At 54.8% G+C, this 19446-nt stretch overlaps 1 protein-coding gene across 1 annotated transcript; it reads right to left on the bottom strand.

The window, feature by feature from the left end:
• Positions 1-1394: 1394 nt before the first annotated feature.
• On the bottom strand, positions 1395-11665 carry LOC142827957 (interferon-induced protein with tetratricopeptide repeats 5-like). Its single transcript, XM_089777906.1, has 2 exons — positions 11478-11665; positions 1395-4339 (listed from the first exon to the last, which is right to left on the bottom strand). Exons 1-2 carry the CDS (start codon positions 11480-11482, stop codon positions 2992-2994), a joined length of 1353 nt encoding a protein of 450 aa, XP_089634032.1. The 5' UTR covers positions 11483-11665; the 3' UTR covers positions 1395-2991.
• Between the last annotated feature and the right edge of the window lie 7781 nt (positions 11666-19446).

The following is a 19446-nucleotide window of genomic DNA, read 5'->3' as shown; positions in this document are numbered from 1 at the left end:
CCCAGACCCATGTGAGCCCCCCACCCAGTACTTTAGGGCGGGTGGGCAGCGGGTAGTTGCAGCTTCCCTGGGCCAGGAGCATGGGGAGGGCAGGCGCTTTGGGGCAGTAACGCTCTGCCCTGGTACGGTGACAGTAGATGCTCTGGGGGTGGAGTCTGGGCGGGGCCAGGCTGGCGGTTTGGGAAGGCAAAGCCTCCTCCTGCCTCGCATACCCCCCGCCCCATGGCCAGGGGCCAGCCTTAGCCAGGTGCAGCTGCTAGCCATGGGGGGGCAGGTCCCAGGCTGAGCTGGATGGAGCCTTGAAGCTCTGCGGGCTCAGGCTCCCGGCGCTGGAGGGCCCTGACGCTTCCACAACAGCTCACTCCGTCCTGGCTGGGGGGATCCCGGGTCCGTGTGGAGATGGGAGCAGGAGGAGAGGGGTGGGCCGGACGAGAGAGGAAAGGCTGGTTGTCACAGATCGCTGGGGGCAGGAGGGAGGGGGATTGATTCCTGCCCCATAGCCCAAAGGCCAACCCCAGGCTGGCTGGTTTTAGGGACTGGGCGGGAGGCAGGAACGGGCCAGGCGCTGGAGTTCTCTCAGGCTGTCAGCAGAGGGCGCTGGCTTCTCCCCACCAGCCCCGCAGTCAGGTACAGTCTGAGCGAACCCCCCTTCGCCCATTCAATGAGGGGGCGCCCCGGTGGAAGGGGGAGCGACATGCAGGCTCCTCAGGCCCCGTAGCCCTCAGGGGGACAAATGGCTCGGTCCCGGCTCCTCCTCTGGGTCCATATGTAACCCACACACCTAGTGTGGTTGCTGAGCAATGCAACTGGTACCTAGACCACAGCAACAGTTAAGATCAAGAGACGTCTACAGCAGGGGCTGGGAGCCAGCTGGCTTTTAGCTCAGAGGGTAGAGGCGCCTACACTCAGCTTCAGAGATCCCAGGTTCAAATCCGCCTGGTGGTGGTTACACAAGCAGCACTCGAAGGGGACCTGACGTTATCCGAATGGAGGCTCCGCTGGTACGTGCAGCTGGAATAGCGCTGGCCCGTATCCAGACGGGTACAGGCACTGGGCCCCAGCTGACAGCTACAGCCACACAGAGTCCATGAAGGGGAGAGGGCCAAAGGGAAAGAAGGACCCGGCTCGCAGAGCCAGCGGGGAGATGCCAACGCTGGACGTCGACAGGGTGGACAGGCCAGTGAGAGAGTCAAGGGCCCAAGGCTGGGCCTCAGTGGGGCAGAGCTAAGGGGAGAGGAGCTGGAAGCTGGGGCAGCGCAGACCAAGCACACCAAGGGGGCACCAGGGCCAAGCTACAGCAAAGAGCTGAGGGGCTACAGCTGTTCCACGCAACACTTGGGGGCTCCCAGCAAACCAGGGAAGAGACCACTTGGGAAAACTTCCTCCCTAAAACCTCAAGGGCACCTCAAGCTCCTTTCCCCCAAAGAGCTTGAAAAAAGAAAAGAGAAAACAAGCTGCCGTCTGTGGAAGCTGACTCCTTAGGCAGACAGACTTCCCAGGACACAAAAATGAACCGATACCGATTAATTAGACAAGAGAAAACAAGCTTTTATTATCAAAACAAAACTGCAATTGCGAGCATAGTTGAGGTGGCAAGATGGTAAGAGCCACCAAATTGATACACTCAGACAAAATTCTCTGGGTTTGGAAGCTTCATTGCAAAAGAGGAAAAACACTGTTAAACAAAGAAAAAAACATGGTTAATAGCACAGACCTCAGTTCCAAATTCCCAAACCAGAATACAATAAAACCTGACGGACTAGCTAAACTTTTCCTTACATACACATGTAAGAAGTCCTTCTTGGGGACAGAAGTGTCTTTCTGTCTCCCTTAGTACCTGGAGAAACTGTTCTGACTCAGACAAAGGAGGGAAAAGATAAAACTTCCTTTGTTCCAGTTTGAAATCCCTCCTGCATTACTATCGGCTGACCATAGACCTGGCTAGGTATGCCCCTTAGCCATGAGGCTGCTGGTCAATTCTCCTGGTTATGACAGGCGCTAAGGACTCTTATACACTTCTAATCAGTAGCTCTGTTGGGGTGCGTCTACACAGCACCTGAAACCCGAAACTCAGAATAAGAAACGCAAATTATGTAGCTTGTTTTGAAAGTATTTCGAAATTGCTTATGTGTGTGGGTCTGTGTTCGTGTGTTCGTGTGTGAGTGTGAGTATGAGTGTGATTGTGAGTGTGTGCACAGGGAGATGTGTTGCAGTCCGACTCTGGCTCCTCGTCTCCCCCCATGGCTTCTCCTGCACTGCCCTCTCCCCCAAGGACCACAGTACTCGAAACTAGAAATAAGATATGCAAATTGCGTAGCTTATTTCGAATCTATTTGGAAATAGTCTGTGTGTGTGTGTCAGTCTGTGTATGTGCATGTGTCAGTCTGTGTATGTGTGTGTGTGTGTGTGAATGAGTATGAGTGTGTGTCTATCTGGGAATGTGAGTGGGGGTGTGTGTACTGCATCAGTGAGGGAACTGTCCGCGTTACTGGCTGCAGGCAGGGTGCACAAAGCCAGAGGCAGATCTCACCGGGGTGCACAGGGAGATGTGTTGCAGAGGGAACACACTGGGGTGGGGGAGGGTCCCAAGGCTGCTACTGCTGGAAGGGTGCCCGGGCGGTGGACCCTCCGTGCTCTGCCACCGAGGCCCGACTGGCTCCTTCTCTCCCCCCACAGCCTCCCCTGCACTGCCCCTCCCCCAAGGACCACCCTGAGGCCTGAGTGACAGGGAGGGGGGAGTAGGCAGACAGGTCAGAATGGCAGGGCGGGGAGGGAGGGAGCAGAGCTTGGGTCGGAGCAGGGGGCAGTGTGGGTGGGGCCCCGGGGAGGAGGATGAGCGGGGGTGGGGCCTTGGGGTGGGGCAGGGGGCAGTGTGGGTGGGGCCCTGGGGAGGAGGCTGAGCAGGGTGGGGCCTTGGAGAGGAGCAGGAGGCAGTGTGAGGGGGCCTCTCCAAATGCAGGAGTCCCGCGCTGCTGGTGGATTCCCCCATTTTCACTGCCTCTCCAGTCTCCAGCTCCGGCCACGAGTGGAGCACTTCTTGTAGTTGGGACTTGTGTTCCGTTCCAGGACATGCTGTATGGCTGCAGCCTCGGTGGTCTGGGAGCGCTGCTGGAATTCGTCTGCCACCTCTTGCAGCCTTCTTCTCAGTGTTTCTTTCTCCCAGATGCTGCCTGCGATGGCAAAACCGGCTTTGTACTTCTCAGCTGCCTCGGGCAGGGACTTCCGTGTGTAGAAGAGGAAGTCCCCAAAGCCAAGGTAGACGGCCTGCTGGCACCTCTTGCTGAGGGTGGACACCTCGCTCATGAGGTTGAGGTAAATCTCCTCTTGGTACTCAGGTGTCTTTTCTCCGTACATTTCAGCTAGCGCCAGCTTTGCAAACACAGAGGCGGGATCTTTCTGCACAGCCATCTTGAAGGCCTCCGTACCCGCTGCTACGATTTCTTCTCTCCTGTCCGTCTCGGCCGCCGCCAGTTGTTGTTTGTAGCACCGACCCAGGTCATAGTGAGGGAGGTGATAAGTGGGGTCCCGAGAGATTGCTCGCTCTAGAATAGCAATTGCTTTTTCTGGGAACTCAGCTTGAAAGAACTTGGCTGCATTTCTCAGGACCTCGGGGTCCCGGCTATTCCGAACAACATCTTCGACCAGGGCTTCTCCCTGGGGTCTATCCCACGTCTCAAGGATCTTGGCTAAATACATTTTAGCTTCATAGTTTTGCGGCTCTTCCTGGATAATGGCGCTGAACTTCTTTTTGGCTTCTAACTTATATTGAAAATCACGTGAGTGGGTCCAGGAGGCGAAGGCTGCGATTGCCGACCCAGCAAGAAATTCCCCATTGGCTTCGTCTTCTGCCAATGCCCTTTGGAAACACTTTGTGGCCTGTAGGCCGTGGCGGAAGCCGGTTGCCAGGAGAGACCAGCCTTTGTGTGCATGGACCTCAGGGATCAGAGCTGCGTATGGCGAGCGGCTGTTCAGGGAGCGGCAGATCTGGCTCACCTTGTCCAGGTAACGCTCCACCACGTCGTAATGGGCCAGGTGATAGTAGATCCAGGCGTAGTTCCCGTAAATGACCAGGGCCTGGCGGGGGACGTTACCTGGGTGATCTCTGGCCAGGAACTCTTCAGCTTTCTTAAGGCTTTGCAGAGCGTCCTCATATCGCCCTTGCAGGTGGCAGAGATAAGCCTGCAGGGCCAGGTAGGCGGCCTGGTTCGGGTAGGGAGTGTGGCCAATCCTCAGAGCCACCGTATGGAGGATGTGAGCTGCGTCCACCTTGTCCCTGATTTCAAAGTCCCAGGTGAATTGGCACTGGAGGGCCTGCAGCTTCTCCTTCAGCGGCAGGGAGCTGCAGAGAGAGGGGGAACCAGACACCGTTGAATGAATGAATTTCCCCAGCACACTAAGGTCGTGGGGTGGGGACCAGGGAGGGACGAGGTCTCTGTCTGCTTAAGAGCCAATTGCAAAGTGCAGACCTGGTGCGGAGCTTGGAGGGCCGTGTCTGATGCCCCCTCCGCCGGGCGTGGGGCCTTTGTGGATGGGCTTCCCCCAACCTCTGTGGAATCCACTTAGCACTTCCTGTGTCCCACAAAGCCCCCCTGCAAAGCGACCCGACTCCCTGCAGCCCAGGCAGTGTGTGGTGAGCTCCGCGCGGGTAGTCGGGAGAATTTCTCCTGGGGAAGGAACCGCTTACAAGGGTGACAGTGAAGTGACTGGTTTCAATGCCCCTCCACCCCAGAGCTGGAGATGGGAACATTGCACGTTTTTTGGCTGTACCTCGGTTGGTTGTGCCATTCGCCGTTAGGGCTGAAGCTAGAATATCTGACACTCTGTAATATCAGATGCATGTTCATCAAAGCCAAAATGTACCCCAGGAACAGGGTTCCTTCTAAGATTTTCCAGCCAGGAGCACAGTGCGTTTTGGCTTGTGCACCAATATTGAGGTCATGGGCGCTGGTTTGGACGTTTGCCACCGTGGCACCCAAGTTTTTCACACAGAGACGTTCCCGGCCAGCAGTGCAGAAACTCCACCCTGCCTCCCACCATGTGGCAGGTCCTGTTCCCGGCCCCAGCCGCCAGAACAGCCCCCAGCCCCTTCCCGCCCTCGTGGAGGCCCCCGCCACCAGTCATGGCAGGTCCCAGCCCCCCTACCTCAGCGGATCCCTCACCACACCGTCTCAGCTGTCCCCTCCTGCCGGAGCACCCAGCTGCTGTACAAGTGGAGGTGGTGGGGGAAGAATGTTTTGTGCGCGGTGGCGCAGGGGCCCACCTTAGCGGGAGCTGTGACCTGGAGGTTCATTTTGGCTTGTGTGTCAAGCGAGGAGGCTTTAAACTGGGTTTGGTGGGGGCGGGTGACCAGAGCCCCCAGGTACGTCATAAACACGGAGAGCTGGAGGCCAGGTCACAAGCTGGTGGGAGCAGGGGCTGTAATAGCAGGGACCACGGAGACAAGACAGAAGCGGGGGGCAAAATCGAATCAGCGTCTTAGTTGCGTGTATCGTGGGGAAGACGCAGGAAGGATGTGGAAGGCTGCTAAACAAACCCAGCTGCGGCCTCGCTGGCATGGCGGTGAGGTCCATACAAGGCTATTAGCCAGGGGATAAAATGGTGTCCTTGGCCTCTGTCTGTCAGAGGCTGGAGAGGGATGGCAGGAGACAAATCGCTTGATCATTGTCTTCGGTCCACCCTCTCTGGGGCACCTGGTGCTGGCCACTGTCGGCAGACAGGATACTGGGCTAGAAGGACCTTCGGTCTGACCCAGTACGGCCGTTCTTACATTCTTATGGCATCACCCCGGCTTGGATAATAGGTGCGACTGGTCACGTGGGTACAGAAGAGTCCAGGTTGCCCAAGGATAGGCAGGGGAAAGGGAGGAACTAACGATACGGCCAAGAACGACCTTGAGCAGGTCACAGCAGGTTATGTAGCGCTGGGTAGAAGGATCAAGGAATCTGAAGCGCAAGTGATGTTCTCGTCCATCCTCCTTAGTGAAGGAAAAGATCCATGTAGGGATCGTCGAATTGAGGAAGTCAATGCGTGGTTGCGCAGGTGGTGACGCAGAGAGGGCTTTGGTTTCTTCGATCAGGGGACTCTGTTCCGGGCATGGGGATTGTTAGAAAGAGACGGGATCCACCCAACCAAGAGAGGAAGGAGCATCTTCGCGGGCAGGATTGCAAACCTAGTGAGGAGGGCTTTAAAGTAGGTTTGTCAGGGGACGGTGACCAAAACCCTGAGGTAAGTGAGGAAGTCAGATACCGGGAAGAAAGACAAGGAGGAACGAGGAACAAGGGAGGAGCCCGGATTGGGATGGAGAAGATAGGTCAATCAACTGGTTATCGAAGGTGTCTGTACACCCATGCAAGAAGCCTGGGAAACAAACAGGAAGAATTAGAAACCTTGGCCCAGTCAAAAAATGAATAATGGAGGCTTGGTGGGATGACTCGCATGACTGGAGCACTGCCATGGAAGGGTATAAACTGTTCAGGAAGAACAGGCCGGGAGAAGAGGAGGAGGAGTTGCTCTGTATGTAAGGGTGTGTCTAGACTACTGAGTTTTGTCGACAAAAGTGGACTTTTGTCGACAAAACTATACCTGCGTCTACACTACTGCTGAGTTCTGTCGACATAACGTCGACAGAACTCAGCAGTTTTGTCGACGCTGGTAAACCTCATTTTACGAGGCATAACACCTTCTGTCGACAGAGTTCTGTCGACAGAAGGTGTTATTTCCTGTAGGGTTGCGTCTAGACTACAGGGTTTTGTCGACAAAGCAGCTTGCTTTGTCGACAGAACTGAATGTGTCTAGACGCTCTATGTCGACAGAAGTTTTGTCGACAGTATCTGTCGACAAAAATTCTGTCGACAAAACCCTGTAGTCTAGATGTACCCTAAGAGAGCAGTAGGATTGCTCGGAGCTCCAGTATTTAGAGGGAGAAAAGCCTGTTGAGAGTCTATGGGTTAAGTTTAGAGGTGGAAGCAACAGGGGTGATGTTGTGGTCGGTGTCTGCAATAGACCAGATCAGGTTGAGGAGGTAGATGAGGCTTTCTTCAGACAACTGAGAGAAGCTTCCATATCACAGGCCCTGGTTCTCATGGGGGACTTCAATCCCCCTGACATCTGTTGGGAGGCCAATACAGCAGGACGCAGACAATCCAGGAAGTTTTTGGAGAATGTTGGGGATAACTTCTTGGTACAAGTGCTGAAGGATCCGACCAGGGGCCGTGCGCAGCTTGATCTTCTGCTCACAAACAGGGAGGAACTAGTAGGGGAAGTAGAGGTGGGTGACAACTGGGGAAGCAGTGATCATGAGATGGTAGATTTCAAGATCCTGACCAAAGGAAGAAAGTGGAGTAGCAAAATACATACCCTGGACTTCAGAAAAACAGACTTTGATTCCCTCAGAGACCTGATGGGCAAGATCCCATGGGATGCTAACATGAAGGGGAAAGGAGTCCAGGAGAGCTGGCAGTATTTTAAAGAAATCTTATTGAAGGCACAGGAAGAAACCATCCCGATGTGCATCAAGAAAAGCAAATATGATAGGCAACTAGATTGGCTTACCGGGGAAATCCTTGGTGAACTCAAACACAAAAAGGAAGCTTACAAGAAGTGGAAACTTGGGCAGATGACTAGGGAGGAGTATAAATATATAGCTCGAGAATGCAGGGGAGTTATCAGGAAGGCAAAAGCGCAATTGGAATTGCAGCTAGCAAGGGATGTGAAGGATAATAAGAAAGGTTTCTACAGGCCTGTTAGCAATAAGAAGGTGATCAGAGAGGGCGTGGGGCCCTTACTGGAGGAGAGAGGTAACCTAGTGACAGATGATGTAGGAAAAACTGAAGTACTCGATGCTTTCTTTGCCTGTCTTCATGGACAAGGTCAGCTCCCAGACAAATGCACTAGGCAACGCAGTATGGGAAGGAGGTGGGCAGCCCTTGGTGGGGAAAGAACAAGTTAGGAACTATTTAGAAAAGCTAAACATACACAAATCCATGGGCCCGGATTTAATGCATCCGAGGTTACTGAGGGAGCTGGCAAATGTCATTGTGGAGCCTTTGGCCATTATCTGAAAACTCGTGGAGATCGGGAGAGATCCCGGATGATTGGAAATAGGCAAATGCGTGGTTGCGCAGGTGGTGACGCAGAGAGGGCTTTGGTTTCTTCGATCACGGGACTCTGTTCCAGGCATGAGGATTGTTAGAAAGAGACGGGATCCACCTAACCAAGAGAGGAAGGAGCATCTTCGCGGGCAGGATTGCAAACCTAGTGAGGAGGGCTTTAAAGTAGGTTTGTCAGGGGACGGTGACCAAAACCCTGAGGTAAGTGAGGAAGTCAGATACCGGGAAGAAAGACAAGGAGGAACGAGGAACAAGGGAGGAGCCTGGATTGGGATTCCAGAGAGGATAGAGAGGGGCTGTTCACAGTAGCAACAGATGGCAGAAGGAGGAGCAATGGTCTCAAGCTACAGTGGAAGAGATCTAGGTTGGATATTAGGAAAAACGATTTCCCTAGGCGGGTGGGGAGGCGCTGGGCTGGGTTCCCTAGGGCGGGGGTGGAATCTCCATCCCTAGAGGTGTTTAAGTCTCAGCTTGACAGCGACCTGGCTGCGTTGATTTCGTTGGGATTGGTCCTGCCTAGAGCAGGGGGCTGGATAGATGGGCTCCTGAGGTCTCTTCCAGCCCTCGGATTCTATGAGGGGTCCAACCCCGCACCCTTGTGCCTGGCTACACACAGACACCCCACCCCCGCACCTTTGTGCCTGGGTACACACAGACACCCCAACTCTGCACCCTTGTGCCTGGCTACACACAGACACCCCAACCCCACACACTTGTGCCTGGCTACACACAGACACCCCACCCCCGCACACTTGTGCCTGGCTACACACAGACACCCCACCCCGCACCTCTGTGCCTGGCTACACACAGACACCCCACCCCCACATCTTTGTGCCTGGCTACACACACAGACACCCCAACCCCGCACCCTTGTGCCTGGCTACAGATACAGACACCCCACCCCTGCACCTTTGTGCCTGGCTACACACACAGACACCCCACCCCCGCACACTTGTGCCTGGCTACACACAGACACCCCACCCCCGCACCTTTGTGCCTGGCTACAGACAGACAGCCCAACCCCACACACTTGTGGCTGGCCACACACAGACACCCCAACTCTGCACCCTTGTGCCTGGCTACACACATAGACAGCAACCCCCGCACCTTTGTGACTGGCTACACACAGACACCCCACCCCCGCACACTTGTGCCTGGCTACACACAGACACCCCAACCCCGCACCCTTGTGCCTGGCTACACACAGACACCCCACCCCCGCACTCTTGTGCCTGGCTACACACAGACACCCCAACCCCGCACCCGTGTGCCTGGCTACACACACAGACACCCCACCCCCGCACCCTTGTGCCTGGCTACACACACAGACACCCCTGCCCCGCACCCTTGTGCCTGGCTACACACAGACACCCCTCCCCCGCACCCTTGTGCCTGGCTACACACACAGACACCCCACCCCCGCACCCGTGTGCCTGGCTACACACACAGACACCCCACCCCCGCACCCTTGTGCCTGGCTACACACAGACACCCCTCCCCCGCACCCTTGTGCCTGGCTACACACAGACACCCCACCCCCGCACCCTTGTGCCTGGCTTCACACACAGACACCCCACTCCCGCACACTTGTGCCTGGCTACACACAGACACCCCAACTCTGCACCCTTGTGCCTGGCTACACACAGACACCCCACCCCCGTACCGTTGTGCCTGGCTACACACAGACACCCCACCCCCGCACCCTTGTGCCTGGCTACACACAGACACCCCACCCCCGCACCCTTGTGCCTGGCTACACACACAGACACCCCACCCCCGCACACTTGTGCCTGGCTACACACAGACACCCCAACTCTGCACCCTTGTGCCTGGCTACACACAGACACCCCACCCCCGTACCGTTGTGCCTGGCTACACACACAGACACCCCACTCCCGCACACTTGTGCCTGGCTACACACAGACACCCCAACTCTGCACCCTTGTGCCTGGCTACACACAGACACCCCACCCCCGTACCGTTGTGCCTGGCTACACACAGACACCCCACCCCCGCACCCTTGTGCCTGGCTACACACAGACACCCCACCCCCGCACCCTTGTGCCTGGCTACACACACAGACACCCCAACCCCACACCCTTGTGCCTGGCTACACACAGACACCCCAACTCTGCACCCTTGTGCCTGGCTACACACAGACACCCCACCCCCGCACCCTTGTGCCTGGCTACACACAGACAACCCACCCCCGCACCCTTGTGCCTGGCTACACACAGACACCCCACCCCCGCACCCTTGTGCCTGGCTACACACAGACACCCCAACTCTGCACCCTTGTGCCTGGCTACACACAGACACCCCACCCCCGCACCCTTGTGCCTGGCTACACACAGACACCCCACCCCCGCACCCTTGTGCCTGGCTACACACACAGACACCCCAACCCCACACCCTTGTGCCTGGCTACACACAGACACCCCAACTCTGCACCCTTGTGCCTGGCTACACACAGACACCCCACCCCCGCACCCTTGTGCCTGGCTACACACAGACAACCCACCCCCGCACCCTTGTGCCTGGCTACACACAGACACCCCACCCCCGCACCCTTGTGCCTGGCTACACACAGACACCCCAACTCTGCACCCTTGTGCCTGGCTACACACAGACACCCCAACTCTGCACCCTTGTGCCCAGTTACAGAGCCTCTTCTCCCCCCCCAGCCCTTTTCTGTCCCCCCACAGGGTCTAGCTGGGCACACAACTCCCCCCCCACTTTCCTCTCTGCTCGGTCCCCGCGCTCAGCTGAGGAGTCCGGGCGCCCGGGCCGGGGCTGGCGCCTCCCCAGGTGTGTCCGCTCCGCCGCCCCCCCCATCGCCGGCTGGGCCCGGCTCGCTCCGCTGCTCCCCTCGGAAGCTTGGCCCCGCCCCCCGGGCAGCTGGGGGCTCCGAGCGCGGGGGCAGCTGGTTCCAGCTCCGGGCCGGGCGTTACAGGAATCCCGGGCTCCCGCCGCCTCCTCCCCTCCCCTGCCCCGCCCCGGGCCACAGCGCTGCGGGGCCGGAGAGACCCCGGGTCCTCCCCAGCCAGGGTGCAGGGCAGCGGGGGGGCGGTGACAGGCTGGGGAGATCCCCGCCCCAGACACGTCTGTGTGCAAAACATCGGGGGGGGGGGGCTGCCCTGGGGGCTGAGGGGAAAGGGCAGGAATGACAGCCGGGGGGGGGGGTAGCCAGAGGGTGCGGGGTGGGGTAGGGGGCCTTTAGCCATCAGGGGTCGGCCGGGGGGGGGTACGGGGCCTTTAGCCATCAGGGGTCAGCTGGGGGGGGGTAGGCAGTGGGTGCCAGCTGGGTGAGCCCGGCTAGGGCTGGGAGAGGCAAAGGACCCAGAGATGCACCGCCCCCAGCGCCCCTACCTCATTGTGCACAGCTCGGTGCCAGGGCTCCTCTCTTGGCACTGCAACCTGTCTGTGGTCTGGACTGTCTACTGCCACCCCACGCCCCTTCCCGGGGCGGGAGTGTCAGGAAATGGAGAGTGAGCGGGGTGGGAGTGGAAAGGAAAGTGAAACTCGGCGTCCCGTCCACTGTCCCCCTGCCTGGCGCTGATACAGGACCTGCAGCCCGGGCGCTGATACAGGACCTGGGTGTTGGCCTTATCTCCTCTTGGTGCATAGGCAGGTCCAAGATAAGAAGCATTCCATACACGCCCATGTCACATTACTGAGTTGGAGGGAAGCAGCCAGATCGCTGCTGCACCCCTAGGTGGGGGTGTTGGCCCCAGAAATTGGTGTGGGGGGAGCCATGTGGGGTACTGAATGGGAGATTATTGTTTGTTGATCTTATGTACGCTATTTATGTGAGTGTATAATGTCTGTGTGTGTAGGTAGGAATCTGTAATCTGTGTGGAAGCTGAATATTCCTGTGAATGTGGTTGAGCATGGCTATGGACAGGCTGAGTAGTGAAGCCCTGTGGGACAATGGCCCTTGATGGCCCAAAGACACACCTAAAGCAGGAGGGCGGAGACCCAAGAGCTGCCAGCAGAGAGGCTGAGGACCAGGTGACCTGCTACATACTAGAAGAGGCCAGGAAGGAGTATAAAGAGGCCATGTGGTCGATGCCATTTTGTTCTCAGCTCAGCACTTCATCCCAGAGGCAGCACTGCAGGGATTGAAGAGCCCGGAAGACCTGTGAACCCATCCTGATCGTAGGATGTGCAATAAGAACTTTTAAACCAGCAGCTGCAACATCTCTGCTAGAGCCTGCATCGAGGACTGGGAGATTCGGTGCATGTAACGTACTGTACTTTAATAACCTTACTCTCAGGCTTTTCTTTCTTGTAATAATAAACCTTTAGATATAGATTCTAAAGGATTGGCCCAGCGTGATTTGTGGTAAGGTCCAGAGGGTAAATTGACCAGGGATCTGTGGCTGGTTTCTTGGAACCGGACAGAACTTGTTCGGGGTAGGTGGGATTGGGTGCTAGGACCCCCCACCTGTGTATAGGCCCGGGGCCATCTGGGGCATGGATATTGCTGGGGTGTCGGAGGGGTTTTGCTCGGGAGGCTTCAGGCAGGTAGCTGAAGCACTCTGTGAGACTGGTTTTTGGCCTGTGTGGAGACGTCGCCAGTCGGGGGCTGTAAGGAGCCCCGGATTTGAGCAATTCGCCCTGAGCGGACGCCCTCAGCTGTGCCCAGACACGGCCCGGTCCGTCACAGTGGCGTAGTCGGCAGGATCCACAGATCTTGGTCAATTGAGCTTTGGGATCAGGACCCCACGCTGTCTAAATTTGATTTTTGGTGTTGAGAGTTTGGTTGATTAAAGAGCCGCTGCGATGATCCCGGAATTATATGAGAGTCTGAGCAAAAGTGCTCTGAAGGATTTGTGCTTGGGGAGAGGCATTGCCTTTGGGAAAAGGGCCTCTAAACTAGATCTGGTAGTGCTGTTATTAACCAGAGATGTGGATGAAAAGGAGCAGAAGCAAGCCAAGGAGGCTGCTGAAAGAAGGCGGAAGGCGGATGAAGAAATTGCTAAGAGACAGAAGGAGATGGATCGGGAACTTGAGATGAGAAAAGCAGAACATGCAGAGAGAAGAGCAGAGCATGCAAAGAAGATGGCCCTAGCCAAGGAGGAAAATGCTAGACTTGACCTCCAGCTTAAGAGACTAAAAGAACAAGAGAGACTGTATTCTCCTGAAGGTTCAATGTATAACTCTGTGGGTATGCGGTGTGCTTATATGATGGCAGACGTATTTTACCCAGCTGATGTGAGACCCTAACCCCAAAGCATGTATGAATGCAAACCTTTTGTGTTACCTGTAGCTAACAGGGAGGTTTGGGAAGGGGGTGCATGTGGGTATGGAAAGTTTCCTGGAGCTGGTCAGTCTCCCTGTAACCAAGGGGAAAGTGTCTCTACATGTGAGCCTGTGGGCGAGGGCCCGTCTGATGCCTCAGAGGGGAGGCTGGAATCAGAACCAGGGCAAGAAGAGCCCAGAAATCAGGGAAATGTTTCTCTGGGGCAGCCTGGAGTGGCTGGCCAGAGTGAAGTTTTAGTTGAGGAGCTGGTGGCTGGTGAGGTTTGTGGAATTGAACCTGCACAAGCTGAAATTGATTTGTGTGAAGAAGCACAGTGTGTGCAAGCTGGCAATTTGGCTGGTGGAAGTAGCAGTGGGGCAGTAAAGGAAGCTGTCCCAGTGGCTAGCTGTATGCCTGAGATTAGCCAGGGGTGTTGGGACAAGGGAGAAGCTGTCTCTGGTTGTCTGGCTGTGTGTGGGGAAGAGTTTCTTCCTGTGTCTGAGGAAGGTGCCCCACAGCCTGTGTTGGCTGAGAGCAGTGTTGTTGTCCCAGAGTTGGGTCTGGATATGGCAAAGGCCCAGGAAGGGGGTGGCCCAAGGTTTGTGTCTGCTGGGGAGAGGGATGAGGTGACTCAGGTAGAGTCAGTCAGTGTTTTACCAGAACCCCAGAGACCGGACAGTGGTGACCCTGATATTGTGCCTGATACTGCTGTGTTGCTGGCAGAGCGACTCTGTGGGACCAAGGAGACCCCTTAGCCCAGGCACAAGGAGAGAATGAGGGTGTGTTAACTCTGGTGCCTAATGATGGTGTGGACGTTTACAGCCATCTAGAGAGCTGCACAGGGAGTGAAGATGCCTCTAACCCTGTCTCTTGTGGGTCTGTCTGTGTGCCTGAGAGGGGATTGTCAGTGAATCCACCTGAGGGGCCAGAGATGACTCAGGGAGTAAGGGAATTGCAGGAGGAATTGGTTGGGGCTCAGCAGGGCAATGCTACTGCAGAGGCAGGGAAGGGTGAACTGCTGCTTAAGGGAGCTCATAGGGAGGAGAGTCCTGGCAGTGCTTGTGGCAAGCAGTTTGCTGTGACTGAGGGAGGTGACAGGGCCTTGCTGGGAGAAGGCATTCAGGAGAAAGCTCTGCCTGTAAAAGGCAGCAGCTTCTTGTGTGAGGCGCTTGTTGCAGTGCCTGGCAGACAGAACTTGTCTGTTAACAGTGACTCCACTGACTTGGGTTTAGGGGAACCCAGTGTGGATGGTGGTGGAGAAGTCTCAGAGGGACTGAGGGTTGTTCCAGATGAGGCAGGAACATCCAGAGAATTGGAACAGGATTCTTCCCAGGTGAGTGAGGAGAGTGGGAACTTAGTGTCTCAGATTCAGGAGAAGGACTGTGTAGCCAAGTATGCAGAGCAGAACAGCTGTGTGGTCACTCTCCCTAGGATGCAGGAGATGGCAGTTACGCTCCCCTCTCTGGACACGGTGGACACTCATACTCAATCAGGGAGGTGGATATCTGGTTCCATGTGGAAACAGAGGTTAGAGAGGGACAGAGGAGAGACTTGGGAGTCTACAGCTCACTGCTGTTACCCCACTGAGTGGGGGAAGGGGGAGAATTCCAGGGCCATTGTGAGCCAGGGGGTCACGCCCAGCCAGCCCTTTGTCTTGGTCAGGCCAGAGGTTTCAGGCCTGGAGCCCAGAGGACAAGGGGGAGGGGCAGGACTTGCTTTGGCCAAGAAGATTTGCAGTTTAAACCTGAAGGGCCAAAACTGCAATGGTGTGGGGCCAGAGAAGGGGCCTGACGGAGAATTTCAGTATACACCTGAGATAGGATTGTTCTTGTTACTGATGTTAATTCTTGTAACCAATGTATTATTGTTGCAGAGAATTGTAACGGTATACAGTGTGCATGAGCTTATGAAAATACCATGTAATCTGTCTGGAGATGTACCAAACGACAGACGGTATGTAAGGGGACATTGTGATGTTGCTATTTCGTGGTTAACACTTGTAACTGGTCTTGGAACTTCTTACAGGACAAAAAGGGTTCCAGCCAGAAGTTCCTGTGTAAGGAGGGAAACTGAGGCACGCCACCATTTTGTTGGGGGAGGCCTGTGATGCCCTCAGTGATGTTACTGGCATCACTTCCTGCATCAATTTTGCGCTGGGGGTGTCACATTACTGAGTTGGAAGGAAGCAGCCAGATCGCTGCTGCACCCCTAGGTGGGGGTGTTGGCCCCAGAAATTGGTGTGGGGGGAGCCATGTGGGGTATTGAATGGGAGCTTATTGTTTGTTGATCTTATGTACGCTATTTATGTGAGTGTATAATGTCTGTGTGTGTAGGTAGGAATCTGTAATCTGTGTGGAAGCTGAATATTTCTGTGAATGTGGTTGAGCATGGCTATGGACAGGCTGAGTAGTGAAGCCCTGTGGAACAATGGCCCTTGATGGCCCAAAGACACACCTAAAGCAGGAGGGCGGAGACCCAAGAGCTGCCAGCAGAGAGGCTGAGGACCAGGTGACCTGCTACATACTAGAAGAGGCCAGGAAGGAGTATAAAGAGGCCATGTGGTCGATGCCATTTTGTTCTCAGCTCAGCACTTCATCCCAGAGGCAGCACTGCAGGGATTGAAGAGCCCGGAAGACCTGTGAACCCATCCTGATCGTAGGATGTGCAATAAGAACTTTTAAACCAGCAGCTGCAACATCTCTGCTAGAGCCTGCATCGAGGACTGGGAGATTCGGTGCATGTAACGTACTGTACTTTAATAACCTTACTCTCAGGCTTTTCTTTCTTGTAATAATAAACCTTTAGATATAGATTCTAAAGGATTGGCTCAGCGTGATTTGTGGGTAAGGTCCAGAGGGTAAATTGACCAGGGATCTGTGGCTGGTTTCTTGGAACCGGACAGAACTTGTTCGGGGTAGGTGGGATTGGGTGCTAGGACCCCCCACCTGTGTATAGGCCCGGGGCCATCTGGGGCACGGATATTGCTGGGGTGTCGGAGGGGTTTTGCTCGGGAGGCTTCAGGCAGGCTGCTGAAGTGCTCTGTGGGACTGGTGTGTGGCCTGTGTGGAGAGGTCGCCAGTCGGGTGCTGTAAGGAACCCCGGATTTGAGCAATTCGCCCTGAGCGGACGCACTCAGCTGTGCCCAGACACGGCCCGGTCCGTCACAGCCCATCAGAAGTTCGATAGGTGCAAGGTCCCCTCTTCTCAATGATTTTAAGAGGAGACGTGAATTTATGGTCCCCGCTGTGTAAAATGCTAGGTTTCTTTACTCTAAAGAAGGAACCACACTCAAACTTCGGTTCCTTAGCACCCTGCCGTTTGTCTGTGAAAGTCTTATACTTGCTTGCTTCTGTTCAACCGGTTTTCTCTCATCGTCCTCTTTTGGTGCATCAGGTCTGGACTTTAAGGGTACGTCTAAACTACATGGCTCCGTCGACGGAGCTATGTAGATTTGTTGTTTTGGCAAAGGCAAATGAAGCCGCGATTTAAATGATCGCGGCTTCATTTACATTTACATGGCTGCCGCGCCGAGCCGACAAACAGCTGATCAGCTGTTTGTCCGCTCAGCGCTCTAGTCTGGACGCTCCCCTCCCGACATCAAAGCCACTTGTCGGCAGCCCCGGTAAACCTCGTCCCACGGGGAATAACGGGGCTGCCGACAAAGGGCTTTGATGTCGGCAGGGGAGCGTCCAGACTAGCGCGCTGAGCAGACAAACAGCTGATCAGATGTTTGTCGGCTCAGCACGGCAGCCATATAAATGGAAATGAAGCCGTGATCATTTAAATCGTGGCTTCATTTGCCTTTGCCTATGTGTCTAATCTACATGTCTCTGACGACAGAGGCATGTAGTCTAGACACAGCCTAACAGTACAGCAATGTTCAGTTTAGTATTCCCATCTGTTTTCCATGCAGTAAATCTGCGGGTGATCTGTGTGTTGCGGCATGTCGTGTAGCCCTGTATGCTTGCAAGAAATCAGTAGTGAAGGTTATCCATGAGCGCCCTTCCAGTTTAGCCGTTTCCAAACTCTCTTTTAAGCTTCTGTTAAACCTTTTGATTTCCCCATTGGCTTGAGGGTAATACAGCGATGATCTTCTATGTAAAATGTTCCCCTCTGCTAGAAAAGTTTCAAATTACAGGCAAGTAAATTGACTACCATTATCCAAAACCAGTTCTTTGGGGTTACCATCCCTGCTAACAACAGTAGAGAGGAACTTACTTACTGTAGCAGAAGAGATTCGTAATGTAAATGCTACTTCAGGACATTTACTGAAATAGTCTATGAAAGTGATGGCATAACGTCAGTCAATTGGTGCAGTATCAAACGGTTCTAAAATGTCAGTTGTAACTTTTTCCCATGCAGAATCAGGAAAAGGAACAGGCTGTAATGGTGGGGTACATGTTACTGCTGTCTTATCATGCATTTGGCAAGTGACACAGAATTTTATGATTGCTTCAGTTTGGGAGTCCATCAGTTTGCAGATCCCGTAGTCGTTGTTTGGTTTTGACAATTCCTTGGTGAGCATCATGTGTCAGGTGTATGAGTTTTGACTGTAATTCTCCTGGCACAAACAGCCAGTGTGTACCTCGTAGCACACCGCCATCAATCAAAGAAAGTTCATCCCGAATTCTAAGATAAGGCAGCAAAACTGAGTCAAGGTTTTTAGGGTTACTGGGCCATCTCTTTGTCAGAAATTCCCATAGCTTGTGTTGAATTGGACATGCCAAACAAGCAGCTTGGAATTGCTCTCTTGTTACTGCAGTAAGAGTGCTTGCAATAAGGGCAACTACTTGATCCTCATCCTCCAGTGAACCATCTGGTGAAGACAAAGGCAGGCGAGAAAGGCAATCAGCTATCACATTTTGGTTTCCAGGCTTCTATTCCAGTTCCTAATTGAAAGAGAGTAGTCTTGCAGACCATCTAGCAATACGATTTCCTGCTCTTCCCAGTCCTTTTGTGGTTAGCAATGTTGTCAAAGGGCTGTGGTCTGTGTGCAACTTGAATGTGCAGCCCCACAGGTAAGCTCTCCACAGGTAAGCTCTCCTACACTACAATGTTAGTTCGAACTAATGGCCGTTAGTTCGAACTAACATTCGTAGGCGCTACACTAGCGCTCCGCTAGTTCGAATTTGAATCGAACTAGCGGAGTGCTTAGTTCGAACTAGGAAAACCTCATTTTACGAGGATTAAGCCTAGTTCGAACTAGCTAGTTCGAATTAAGGGGTGTGTAGCCTCTTAATTCAAACTAGTGGGAGGCTAGCCCTCCCCAGCTTTCCCTGGTGGTCACTCTGGCCAACACCAGGGAAACTCTTCTGCCCCCCTCCCGGCCCCGGACCCCTTAAAGGGGCACGGGCTGGCTACGGTGCCCGTACCAGGTGGAAGCCTGCCAGTACCCAGCCGGCAGACCCTGCACCTGGCACGGCACAGAGCCACCCACCCGATGCCCCCCAGCCCTCCCCCTCTTCCCGGGACCAGGCTGGCAGCTCCCAGGAGCTTGCCCTGGACTGCACAAGGCGGGCACCTTCCTGGGCTAGTGCGGACATCGTGGACCTCGTCCACGATCTCCGCACTAGGCACAGGAAAGTGGCCGTCTAGGGCAGGAGAGCTGCCCGCCTAGCCACCCAGGAGCAGGTGTGCATGAAAATCAAGGGGGTCCACTGAGACCCCCCGACCCTGAGCCCTGAGCTTACAATGGCCGTCCTGGGTCAGACCAAAGGTCCATCTAGCCCAGTAGCCTGTCTGCCGACAGCGGCCAACCCTAGGGACCTTGGAGGGGATGGACCGAAAACAGTGACCAAGCCATTTGTCTCGTGCCATCCCTCTCCAGCCTTCCACAAACTTTGGGCAGGGACACCACTCCTACCCCCTGGCTAATACCACACCACGGACCCAACCTCCATGACTTGATCTCACGTCCCTTTAAACTGTGTTCTAGTTCTAGCCTTCACAGCCTCTTGCAGCAAGGAGTTCCGCAGGTTAACTATTTGCTTTGGGAAGAACAACAACTTTCTCTTACTAGTTTCAAGCCTTCTACCCATTCCTTTCCTTTGGTGTCCTCTAGTCCTTCTTTATGGGAGCTCATGAAGAACTTTT

This window comes from Pelodiscus sinensis, chromosome 1 (assembly GCF_052426305.1).
Source record: "Pelodiscus sinensis isolate ZL-2025 chromosome 1, ASM5242630v1, whole genome shotgun sequence".
Taxonomy (NCBI): Eukaryota; Metazoa; Chordata; order Testudines; family Trionychidae; genus Pelodiscus; species Pelodiscus sinensis.
This window is presented reverse-complemented; position numbering and strand designations above follow the sequence as displayed.